This window comes from Sarcophilus harrisii, chromosome 1 (assembly GCF_902635505.1).
Source record: "Sarcophilus harrisii chromosome 1, mSarHar1.11, whole genome shotgun sequence".
Taxonomy (NCBI): Eukaryota; Metazoa; Chordata; class Mammalia; order Dasyuromorphia; family Dasyuridae; genus Sarcophilus; species Sarcophilus harrisii.
Window position 1 is genome coordinate 641,255,353 of NC_045426.1, and position 13,222 is coordinate 641,268,574.

General features: G+C 35.3%; 1 protein-coding gene across 1 annotated transcript; it reads right to left on the bottom strand.

Moving 5' to 3' along the window:
• Nucleotides 1–3,324: 3,324 nt before the first annotated feature.
• LOC116420721 (leucine-rich repeat-containing protein 14-like) lies at nucleotides 3,325–11,346 on the bottom strand. The gene is made up of 3 exons (XM_031947338.1): nucleotides 10,947–11,346; nucleotides 5,533–6,162; nucleotides 3,325–4,223 (listed from the first exon to the last, which is right to left on the bottom strand). The coding sequence occupies exons 1-3, from the start codon at nucleotides 11,315–11,317 to the stop codon at nucleotides 3,656–3,658; spliced, it is 1,569 nt and encodes a 522-aa protein (XP_031803198.1). The 5' UTR covers nucleotides 11,318–11,346; the 3' UTR covers nucleotides 3,325–3,655.
• Between the last annotated feature and the right edge of the window lie 1,876 nt (nucleotides 11,347–13,222).

The following is a 13,222-nucleotide window of genomic DNA, read 5'->3' on the forward strand; positions in this document are numbered from 1 at the left end:
TCAAAGGATATGCAGAGTTTTATCACCTTTGAGGCATAGTTCTGAATTTTTTTTTGGAATAAGTGAACCAGTTCATAATACTATCAACAGAAAATTAATATCCCAATTTTCCCACATCCCTGGCAGATTTGTCATTTTCCTTTTCTGTCATATTAGCCAATCTGATAGGAATTCATTTCATGGAGTCATTTTAATTTGCATTTTTCTAATCAATAGTGACTTAGAGAAAGTTCCTTTTTCTTTCTTGCTTGTTTCCTAGGAGAGAAGGGGAGAGGGAGGAAGGGGGAGAGAGAGGGGGAGGGAGAGACAGAGGGAAGGAAGGAGAAAGAGGGGAGAAGAAGAGAAGGAGGGAGAGAGAGAGGGTGGGGAAAGAAAGGAGGGAGGGGAGAAGGAAGGGAGGGAGGGAGGAGGAAGGGAAGGAGAGAAAAAGGAAGGAAGGGGGAGGGAGGAAGGAAGGGGGAGGGAAGGAGGGAGGAAGAGAGGGAGGGCATGGAAGGACAGAGGAAAGGCAGGGAAAGAGGAGGGAGAGAAGGAGGGAGGAGGGAAGGAAAGAGGAAGGGAGGGAGTGGAGGAGAGAGGAAGGGAGGGAGGGGGAGAGGAAAGGAGGGAGGAAAGGAGGGAGAAAGGAAGGGAAGGAGAAAGAAATGGAGAAATGGAGAAACAGAAAGAAAGAAAGAGAAAAACAGTGAAATATCTATAAACATATATCTACATAAATATTTATATCTATTTATATGTATATTTATTGTGTGTATATTAGATACAGGTATAGTGAAAATTATAAGAATATGACTCATTTCCCCAGTTGATAAAAGGTCAAAGGATAAAAAGGAAGCAGTTTTCATAAAAAGAAATCAAAGGTATAGTCATATGAAAAAATGTTCAAAATTACTATTGATTAGAGAAATGCAAATTAAATCAACTTTGATACCATCTTACACCTATCAGATTGACTAATATGACAGAAAAAGAAAATTACATGTTGGAAGGGATGTGCAAAAGCAAGGACATTAAATGCACTGTTGGTAGGTTGTAAATTGATTTGAGCAATACCACCACTAGGTCTGTATACCAAAGATATTAAGATCCTTTCTTGAGTTGAATTGCCAAGTATCCATATTTTACTGCGAAGAGTGCATCTCTGATGGGCTGGTCATGTTATTTGAATGGCAAACAAATATTTGTCCCAAAACTATTTTAAGGACAGTTCACATAGAGGTCAGAGGAAGCCAGAGAAGGTCACCCTAAAGGTTTCTATGAAGAACATTGGCATTGATTGTGAGACATGGGAGACATGGCACAGGACCACCTCATATCAGGTGCCCACACCAAAGTAGGCATTGTTCTATAAGCAAAACACAGTTGTAGTAGCTCAAAAGAAACAAGAAACTTGAAATTTGGAAAATCTCTATCCCAAATAGTCAATAGACTATTTGCACCCACCTATGGTAGAGACTTTTGAGCTGGCATTGGTATAATCATCTATATTTGAACATACTGTACTTTGATGTTGACATAATTTTGATCATTTTGGTCCTCCTAAATTACAGAGAAAAAGAAATAAAAACAATACTCCAAAGAGATAAAAAATATATTTATTTATTATATTTATTTATAGTAGCTCTTTTTGTGTTGTCAAAGAATTAGAAATTGGGAGGATGTGCATCAATTGGGGCATAGCTGGAAAGGTTATGGTATATGATTGTGATGGAATATAATTGAACTATAAGAAATGATGAGCAGAATGTTTTCAGAAAAATCTGAGAAGGCTTACATGAAGTGAAACAAAGTGAAAAGAGCAAAATTAAGAAAACATTGTAACAGTAATAGCAATTGTAATCCCAAAATTGTAGGATAAATTGCGAATAAATTATATATTCTCAGCAATGTAATGATTCAAAACAATTCCAAAGGACTCAGTGAAAAAATGCTAACCACTCTAGAGAAAGAACTGATGTCATCTGAATACAGACTGACACGTACTTTTAAATTTTTCTTTATTATTCAGGGGAGGCATCTTTTTCTTTTGAAACTTGGCAAATATGGAAATATTTCAGATAATTACACCTTATAATCTATATCAAATTGTCTTCTCAAAGTAATGGAGAGGAGTAGAACAAGGAAGGGAGAGAATTTGGAATGGAAAATTTTAACAAACAAATGTTTAAATTTTTTGGTTTAAGTGTAATTGATTTTTAAAAATTAGTAAATGTAAAAAAAATTGTTAGCTACATTAAAATGAGAATGTCTGTTATCCTCTGGATTGGTACATTGAACTTTCTTTCCAATATTTCCCAGCCATGTCCTTGTATTTTTACTTCTAAAAATCCTAAACTTTTCTTTAGATTTTGTTGGAAGGCCAATAGTACCTAGAATGTTTTGTTAATTCCAGTAATCTAATTTTCTTCTTTTTGGTTGGAAAAAAAAAAAACCAGTCTTGTAGTTGCCATTGCTGAATTTTATGCTTCTTCTCCCTTTCAACCCAAGACCCCATCTTTTTATATCTTAAATTCTCATGTTACTCTTCTAAAATTATTTTTTTCCTCATCATTCTGTTTCCAATTTTATATATTCTAGATGTTTCTTGGGATCTATTATGATTCTCAACTATAGTAGAGATTCATGTGACCTGTGCCTTCCCTTTTATAATAGTCATATTACATTCTTTATTATAATCTTCTTTCCATCTTGAGCTTTTATTTTGCTTTTTCATTTCAGTGGGCCCTTTTTCTTTATTTTTTGGTCTATTAGTTTTTTGGGTTTTTTTTTTACAAGAACTTTCTACTTGCCCCCTTTTTTGGGTTGATCTTATTTGTGGTATGGCACTATTTTAAGTTGGTACAAGTAAATCTGAGCTTAGTCCAAAAAAAAAAACAGTTTTTCTTCTTAGGATTTTAGAGAAAAATTCATAGAATTTCAAAAATTAAAGGGACATGAGCATCTAATCCTACACACAGCTAAATCTCCTTACCCATATTCTTGATAGGTGTTGATTCAACCTTTTTTTTTTTTTTTTTTTTTTTTTTTTTTGAGGCCTCCAGTAAGGGAATATAATTTCCTTTGTATTCTGACAGACTTTGGGAAAGCATTATTTAATAGAATATTTTTCCTTGATGTTCAATCTAGAATTTACTTTCTTGTAGTACTGATTAATTGATTTAAGGTCAGAATGAGTGTGTATGTGCGTGTGTGCGTGTGTGTGTGTGTATACACACCTACATACACTATTACTACAAAAATATCTGTAGCTACGTTATTTGTATTAGCCCAAAATTTGAAATGTCTAACAAAGAATGACAATAAATCATGATATACTTACATAATTAAACAATTGCTTTATTTTAAATGATACATAAAAACATGGAAAGATATGAAAGGGTTTTTAAAAACGATATCATGAAAATGATGACTAGAGGTACATTATCTCCAACTTGAGATGAAAAATAGTAATTAAAATTTTTTCTTAATTGTCAGCAAATCCCTGTTTTTTGTAACATGCTACGGGTTTCAGATGTGATCATTTTCTTATTTTGCAAAGTGGATTATCTTTCCTAGTTAAAATTTATTAAAAAGTTTCTCTTAAAAAGAGAAATTGAACTACCATCATTATCATCATGGAACTATGAGATTCTTCTCATTTATGGTAGTCAATGTATTACCGTAGATCAAAATAGTCACCCCTATCAAAGCTAAGACTTGTGGTAAACTCAATGGCAGATTCTCCTCTTGTTTTTTGTGTGTCCTCCATTTCTCTCATGACCGACAAAAATTTGTCATTGTCAAGATAATCCTCCAGTAACTGAGGAAGAGGACCATGCTGGGGCAGGTTCTTACAACAATCCAAGAAAATTGAAAACGATATTAACTTCAGATTGGGCAGTTTATGCTGGCATGATCCAACAAAATAGAACATATTGAAGCTAGTTAGGGGATTGCGAGATAGACCAAGATGAGAGAGCCTGGAACAGAAATATAGATGGGGCAAAATTTCACAAAAGTCAGTGACGCTGATCCCACACATTGTCACATTCAGCCACCTCAGTGAGTTTGAGACTGACTTTAGAAGTTCCAAGAATGAATCTTGTTGCTCTGTTATGTTATTGCCTTCAAGATCCAACTTTATGAGCTGGGGGCTATGGTGACTTTGGGAAAGGTAGATTAAGTCTTCATTTGTTAGAGAGCAGTAAGAAAGTTGAAGGCTCTCCAGGGAGCATTGTAGACCTCTGAAAATAAAATAAAAAATAAAGACATGTTGTTAGTATGCTGAAACTCAAAGATCCACTTCTATCTCTATTTTCATCCCATGCTTGTGAAATACCTTCAGCTTCCAGACTTTCACTTGTATTGGACACATTTGCCCTATAGTTGAGAGATTTAGGTTTTGATCCAGATAAAGGTATAGAATAGAAAGAAAACACACAAATGAGGAAACTAGATAATACTGTAGATTTTTAAAAATATGGTTTAAAAAAACCATTCAATGATGACTATGATGAATCTTTTATGGTACCAAAAGAAAGTTTAGATGTAGGAAAATGATTATAAGAAAGGACTTTGAAAATGTTGTTAAGAAGAAATAAAAAGTATTCAGGCTGAAAGCTTGAAGAGATTTGAGAGAAACTAGCCTGGGGAGCCATATGGGACCTGTCACTCTAGAAATACTAGAATCAGAAATCAATCTAAGATTTACTTCTCATCTAGAAATAAGTAAAAGATTCTAATGTAGGTTGTTGACCTGACTTTTAGAAAAGTTAAAATCTCAATACTATCCCAGTATCTATGAAACATTCTCAACTAAAACTATAATGGCAGTTCAGATAAGACTTATCAAAATGTCAAGGCAGTGACTTCAGAGACTAAAGGAAGGGTCTTCCAGAAAAATCTAACTGATCCATGAGCTCAGAAACCTATCAATGGGGAGCAGAGAGATTCCATAGGTAAATGAAACCCACACTGATGGATCTAAGTGCTAGAAAATTATGAAGCTAAATGAACAAATAGGCATGGATAAAGTCAAAACAAGATACTCTAGGGACTCTTGAAGTATTAGGCAAGGCTGATCTGATATACCATTGAGGGCAAATATTCTGGGTACAAAAGAAAAAGTCTCAACAATATGGAGGATAGCTGAGGAATCTGACATCACTTGAACCTTAATTTCATTTGAATTAAGTCAAAGATTTGAACACATATGAAAACACAGAGTTGGGCGAGAAGGGGGAGGGAGGAGAGGAGAGAAATAAACTACATGAGGAAACAGAAGCTCTATTACAGACTAGTTATAATCAAATCCAACTCCAAATATGGAGATTGGTTTGTCACAAAAGGATAAAAAGGATAGATCTTAGAAATCTGAATAAGGGAAAGAAAAAGAAGAGGAGTAAAAACAGATCAACTGTTAGTGATACTTCACATTCAGCAGATTGGCAAAGATGATAAAGATAAATGATGACCATTGGTAGGGATTTGGAAAGAGAATAATAAGCATGTACTCTCACTGGAACTGTGTGGTAGTCTCCCAGCCTCACTTACCTAAGCAGATACTCCACCTGGTGAGAAAGACAAATACTATGTAGACTAATCTCCCTGAGGTGATTTAATTTGCTCAATTCTGCAGCAAGAATGTCAATGACAGTCTTCAGCATAGGGTGCTTCCCGCTTTGCATATCTTCATTAAAATGAGGTAATTTCAAGCTTTGCAAGTTTTGGAAGGTTGTAATCTGTGACATAAGGTTCCTGATATCCATCAAGATTAAAATACTATGACTTAGGTCCACTCTGCGGAGTACTAAAGGGTCCAAAAGAGCCAGGATTTCTAGATCACCATGAACCAAGCTGTGGAAAGTGTAGAAATCTTGGCAAGTCAGGTGGAGAGGGCTGTAGGTGTTGTCCAGGAGAGCTTCCTTTAGAAACTCCTGAGAGATAGAGCTCATCTGGAAATCCACTAAAAGTTCCACACGAGCTTCTACTGGGAAAGTCATAAGTGGGGATCCTTCTGCCACCTGGTTTCTTGCCTGGCTTTCTGAGTAATGTGTCTTCTTCTCTAAGGATTTACTGTAGATTTTCGCTCTAGCAATTGAGGTAGCCCACAGCCTCATGAGTTTTAAATTCCAAAGGTAATCTTTACCAAGTAATCCTGTCATATCCAGCTGTTGTAACCTCCTACATCAAGGACAAAAGAAGAAAAATATTAACACCCAGCCCAGAAATTGTTACCTTCTGCTTATCCTCATGATAGAAGGGCCTACTAGTTCCAAAATACATTCTTCCTTTGAATTCTATTTATTAAGACGTCATCAAACAGAAAACTAGCTGGGTTGTAGATAGGAATGTCAGAGCAGGTTAAATGACTGAGGGAAAAAAAAGTCCTTTCTATATAATCCCATAAGTCATTTGCTCCATGATCTTTTTTGGACTGAATAAATTTTTCCCAATCACAGACTTCTCCACTTCCACAATAGAGATAGATACTCCAGAATCTAACATCAATCAAAAAATAATCACAGCTCAGCAAGACTCTATTTGAAACAGCAGCATTCAAAGTCAGGAAGACCTGGATTGAAGTCTTTTATCTAATGTACTGAATGGGAAGTCATATAACCTTACAGTGTTCTAGCCAACTTCCTAAGATTTTTGGTGGCAGAAAAGTCAGCAACAAATATGGATTGGGGGGTGAGCGTGGGGAAGGGCAATTCATCCAAAAGTTATATATATATATATATACACACACATATATATCAGGAATATATTCTGGATCCAGCCATTACTCCCATGAAAACTACTGAAACATGAGACCCCAGACCAAATCACTCATACCTTCCTTTTAAACTTCTCAATCTCACCACACACACACACATACACACACACACACACACACACACACACACACACACCAGTCTTGCTTAATTTCATTTTTGGCTTTCAGATGTTCAAGAACCCAGACTTTACTGCCTTGGGGTATCACCAGGATCATAATAATACCCATTCTTTTCTTCCTGGCAGATAACATTCTATGACTTATATAGACTTCAGAAAGTTTCTCAGTGCAGAATCACACTGCTTGGACAGACATGAAGCCAGAAAATTAATGAGAGGGTCTGACCTTGAAACAAATCAAATATTAACTGATAAATCATAATTCCATAACCCCCATATTCAGTTACAAAACCCCATATGGGGATGCAACCCACAGTTTAAGAATCTTTGTTCTAGAACATCTTTTCCATCCTGTCTTTTCTTTTAAAATATGTCCTTTAGCTCCTTCAATTTTCTGGCACTCATTGAGATGTGGTTCCCTCCAGATTTCACTGCATTCGTGGCCATTGTATTTTCTATTGCTTCCTCTTTCTCTTACAATTCCTTAACTAACCGGTCTTGGTGGGAGAAGTCATGAGACTCCTCGATTTCCACCGACATTCTTCTCCCCTCTTATCTCTCAGAAACTATTCCTTCTTTGACATCCACTATTCAAACTGATCATCCAGGCTAGATCCTGAAAGTTTCTTCTGATCATTAGATATTTTCCTTCTCACTCTGGTAATTGACTTCATAGTAGAGGACATAGTGAGATTCTCAGTCTATTCAGCCCCTATATTATTCACTCTGTCATTCTGCCTCAGCGATCAACAACCATAATTTTGCCATCATGTGTGTTCCACTTTCATAACCATGAATTCTGAAAGTTCAGTTACTAATCATCATCTCCCATCATGTCATTTCTTCCTTTATCAAGTAAATCTGAAACCTTGAGTATGCTGGAGCCAGGTCAACAAGCTCTTGAGAACCACCTGTTAAAATTTTAATTTGATGTGGGAGAGAGGGAAAAAATGAGGAACATAAAGTTTTGCAAACACAGGTAGGTGAATGCTGAAAACTATTTTTGCATGCATTTGGAGAAATAAAATTCTATTAATTTAATTTTAAAAATAACTAAAAAGAAAAAAAGAAAAAGAAAAAGAAACCTTCCAAATCAACTCCTTTTTTAAAACATGAGTACCTTGAGACCAAAGAATGCTTTTCTTTGGACACCCCCTGTTCTCTGAAGAGTGCTTTGCATATGATAAGTATTTAATAAATGCTTAATTTGCCCATTCATTCAAAACTATGAAGCATAAAAAGCTCTGTATTAAGAGGTATAGAGTAAAGTAAAAAGAACCAGGAAAATAAAATATGCAATGATTACTATATTGTAAATATATAAAATATAATTAAAAAGGAGATGGGGGCTGGGGTGGGATAAAGGGAGGGAGAGAACTATGTAATTACAGTTATCTAACTCAGTGCTAAAGAAGGAAAAAGAAAATGCACTTCCCTGCCTTCTTTGCAGAAGTGGGAGATCATGAGTATAATTATTCTATATATCATACCCAACTGATGGGATATTTAATTCTAAGAAGCTAAGTGGTAGAATAGATATAGCGCTAAATTTGTACTCAAGAAGACTTAATCTCAAATCATGCCTCATATACTTATTAGCTATGTGATTCTGGGCAAGTCACTTAACCTCTACCTGCCTCAGTTTCTTTATCTGTAAAATGGAGATAAGAATATTTCCCAAAACTATTGTAGGACAAAATGAAATCATATTTAAAGTGCTATGTAAAAGTTAGCTTTATTATTTTACTGAACTGCTTTCTTTTTTTCTTTCCTCTTCTTTTTTTTTTTTTTTTTATTCTTTGTTATAAGAAATGGCTTCTGGGGAGTCAAGGTGGGGTATATTTCCAAATAAAATTAATATTAAAAATTTTTCAGTATGAGCATTGATACCTCAAATTGGTAACTGCTTCAAATCAGAGTTTTATTAATGTTTGTCTTGTTTATCTAGTCTTTAGAAAATGATAATAAAGACTGAACTTAAGAACACGTCATATGTGCAGGGGGTGAAGGAGGAGTAGCTGTTTCTCCCCTAGAGAGCCAGTTTTTAAAAATTGGCTAAAATACTTGACTCTTTTGATCTGGAGTTCCTATTATACATACATGCATGCATGCATACATACATACATGCAAATATATGTACATGTATATACATATATGTGCATATATAATATAATGACCCCCCCAAGGAGTTAGCTGTCATATAATCGAAAATATTATAATGGCATTTTTTGTGATATCCAAAACTTGGAAACCAAGTGTATATATATGTCCATCATTTGGAGAAAAACTAAACAAATTGTGGCATATAAATGTAATGTAATATTATTATTCTGTTATAAAAACCATTAATAGTAATAAACATGCGAAGACCTAGATGAATGTGATCAAAGTCAAGCATGTCAAGTCACAAAACTTATCCAATGACTATAACATAAATGTAAAGATCAATAGAAAATGAATATTTCTCTCATGTACCTAAAGATACATGTCTCTCTTGCAAAATTGTAACCATTCAGAGATTATTTCTCTTTGATAATTTTATCTCCAGTACCTAGTACAATTCCTGATAGGACTAGTGACAAGATAGGGGATGTAATTACTATATGAAGTTCAAGAAAATAATAAAGCTCATTTTCCATAGCACTTCAAAGATATGATTTCATTTTGTCCTCACAATAGTTCTGGGAAATATTCTTATCTCCATTTTATAGATGAAGAAATTGAGGCAAGCAGAGATTAAGTGACTTGCCCAGAATCACATAGCTAATAAGTATATGAGGCATAATTTGAAATTAGGTCTGTCTGAGCACAATACGTGTATACACATACATATATATGTGAGAAACTCCCTCAACCAATGCATGTCACCACCTTTTCTGCAAATTCTAATGAGCATGCCTGGAACACTGAAAGCTTCAGTGACTTGCCCAGTCAAGTATCAGAGGTGGGCTTTGAACCCAGGTCTTCCTGACTCTGAGACCAAATCAGTATCTGCTTTGTCAGTCTAAAATCCTTATCACCAACAGGCTGGCAACCATCTCTAAATGCTTTTGCTGTGATCCTTTAGGACCACAATCTTAGTATCATCTTTGCCTTTTCTCTTTCCCCTTAAACTCCATAGCTAGTTTCCTATCATTTAAATTCTTTGAACACATCTCTTTTCTTATCTCCTTATGGCCTTATATAACCTAGTTCAAGCTAATTGAACTGTTTGAATATTCCCGTGATTGCTTTCCTGCTTCCAGAGTCAGCCCACTCCAATCCAGCTTCCATACTGTCTCCAAATCTACAAGCCTAAAATGTAAGTCTGATGTCACTTCCCTATTCAATCATCAGGCACTTCCCATTTCCTCTAGATTGAGTTTTAAAAAAATCCTCAGTTTGACAATTACTTCTACAGTCTAACTTCCATACCTCTTTCTAGTCCTTTTGTGGATTTATCTCACTGACATCACTATATATAGTCCCAGTCAAGCTGACCTGTTAGCTATTGTTTCTTCCTTTCTGAACTGAACCTATTCTGAACTGACAGCTGGTTCCCATACTGAAAATACAATCCCTCTTCATTTTTATTTTCTTCCTGCTAGCTTTGTTTGAAGTCTAAAAAGAAGATTCCATCTCTTGCCACTCAGATGATATAATAAGTTTTAGCTTTATTTCTCCAAAAACTTATTCAAGTCTATATTTTCCTGGTTGCTTGTCTTTCCGTTAAATGTATCCAAATTTCAGAGAAACACATCACAGTTTCCTACTATTTTTTTCTTGTGGTTTAGTTAGTGTTCTCGCAATTCAGATAATTTTGCCTTAGTGAATTTAGGTGATCAAAGTTCTACTCAATATTTCTTGCATGTATGCTTTTCTTATCCTCCTATATCTGTTAATTTTCTTTCCATCTTGAGATTGCTCTGTATTAAGTAATCTAAATATGTGCTGCATCCATTCTCCCTTTGAAGCCCCACCCTAGTATCCTTGCATATAGTAAACACTTAGCAAATGTCAGCTGAAATAAATCCAGCAGAAAACATGTCCCAGAATGAGATAAAACCTTCCCGAGTACCCAAAGGACAAACCTGCATGGGATCTGCTGTGCACCACAGATGATTACTTTCCTTATATAACCCAACACTCCCAAGACGATGGCATCAATTGTATCTTTGTTCGACTCATTATATGTGAGTGGCCACTGATACTGAGGATATCTCTTAGAAGTCCCAGAATCGAATGGACATGTCTGAAGCAGCTTTTGGAATTTAAGTTGTGAGTGAGGCCATATCTTCAACAGTTCATACAGCAGCTTTGTCTTATTGTTTCTGAAAGCCACCTTGAATAGAATTTCAAACATGTTCTGGGGCATGAATTTCAAGATTTTACACATTTTCTCCTCATCTTGAGCCAGTATGCAATCACTTACAAAACTTGAGAAGTACTTAGTGTGGGCCATGGAACCTGGAATCCAAACACAGAATTGCCAGTACCTGCCAAAGGGAAAAATCACAAAACTAAGATTCAGTCATAACTGTAGCCTATCTTCTAAGTAACACTTATCTCGCTCCATATAACTACAGCATTTTTTCCCAACATAGTCGGCAGTATTCATTTGACAAGCTATTTTTTGAGAAGTTGCATAAGTAGTAAAGTCCTTAGCTAAGGCTAGATTCTTCTTCCCCCTCTACTCTTGCGATTGGCGCTGATCTGCAATTACTATGTTATAGTCATTTGCCTTTCTGGAAGATGCACTTCCAGGCTCTTCAATTTCTCTATCTTCCAGCCTGATTTCTTTAAGTCAACCAGTACTTTTCTTCTCACATCCACTAATTGAACCCTTTATAATTATAGCACAGTGCTGACCTTTATTTAACAGGCACCTCTATCTTTACCATTCTCAACATCCAACATCCTTATCTTTTTAACTGCGCCGCTTGTGATTGTTGATGCTGGAGAAAGTTATAAAGTTTGCCAAAAATATAAGTCCTGTCCTCAAGGAGTTCCTATTCTAACAAATGGAAAGGATGCCTCAATAATTATGATATGCAAGTACATTCAGTTATGAAAATAAAATTAATTGTTCCTTGAGCTATAAAGAGCAGAGAGTGAAGGACATAAGAAAAGAATAGTCAAAACTTCCTGAAGTAGTTAAAGTTTTATTTGAGCTTTGAAGGGTAAGTAGAAGTTCTGTGGCAAATGTGGGGTCAAAAGGAAAGGGAGCTGTGGTAATAATCTAAGAGATTCTATTAAGATGATATTCTAAAAGAGTGGCAGGGGGATGTTTTTAACAGATATAAAAACTGAACAAACAAAATATACTAGTTGTCTAAGAAAAATAAAATAAGGCAGAGTCTAAGATGATTTTAACATACTAAAAATGGGAGATCTCTGTCACCCGAGAGAAATAGTGAAGTCTGGATGTGAAAGAAATAATGATTTTGGCTTAAGGAATTAGTAGGAAATCAAGGGTTCAAGAATGGAAATGTGGCACTGGAGTTTAAGAATACAGCTGGTTTTAGAGCTTTCTACATTTGTTCAGAAAGCAAAACAACATGAGCTTGCCAAAGGAAATAAAAGGAAAAAAAAAACAAGAAAATCACAGGTAGACTTTTAGACTAGTCATATGACAGTCAAAAAGTGACTGATTAGAAAAAATGATTAGAGAAATAAGTGAATATCAACTGCTTAAGTTTAAGAATAATCAGAAAGCAAGCATTTATTAAGCACTTACTAATTGTCAGGTTCGGTTCTAAGCACTGAAGCTATAAGGAAGGGAAAAGACATTCCTTGCAATGGAAGGATTCCAATCTATTTGGGAAACAGTATTCAATAAATTACACCTAGAAAAATTATATACAGGATAAATTTAAAATAGCATAGTGAAAACACTAGAATTAAAAGAGCTAAGAAAAGACTCCTGTAGAAGGTAGAATTTGAACTGGGACTTGAAGGAAGGTAGAAAACCTAGGATTAAGAGTTGAATAGGGAGAGAATTCCAGATATGAGATATAGTCAGTAAAAGTGAAGTATCTTTTTTGAAGAAAAGTAGAGAAATCACTGTATTATGATTGAAGAATATGTGCAACAAGGCATATAGTGTAAAAAGACTGAAAATTCTAAGAGGTTCACCTAGTGAATGACTGAACACAAAACAGGTTTTTGTTGTTGATTTGGCAGATGAGAGTGACTGAAGTCACTTGACTAGATGGGGGAACATATGTAGATATGAACTTTTAGAAAATCTCTTCACTGGCAGAATGCAGAAGAATTAATCAAGGTCAGATGCAGTCCATTCATCAGTCCACTACTTTAGTCCAGGTATGAGATGAGGTTCTGAACCAGAGTGATAGCATTATCTAAA

Excerpts from the sequence above, each read along its gene's own strand:
- LOC116420721 (XM_031947338.1), bottom strand. The coding sequence starts at position 11,317 with ATGGCCCACACTAAGTACTTCTCAAGTTTTGTAAGTGATTGCATACTG. Across the intron at positions 6,163-10,946 it reads GCACAGCAGATCCCATGCAG|GAGGTTACAACAGCTGGATA; the intron begins GTTTGTCCTTTG and ends TCCTTGATGTAG. Across the intron at positions 4,224-5,532 it reads CAGGTGGAGTATCTGCTTAG|AGGTCTACAATGCTCCCTGG; the intron begins GTAAGTGAGGCT and ends TTTTATTTTCAG.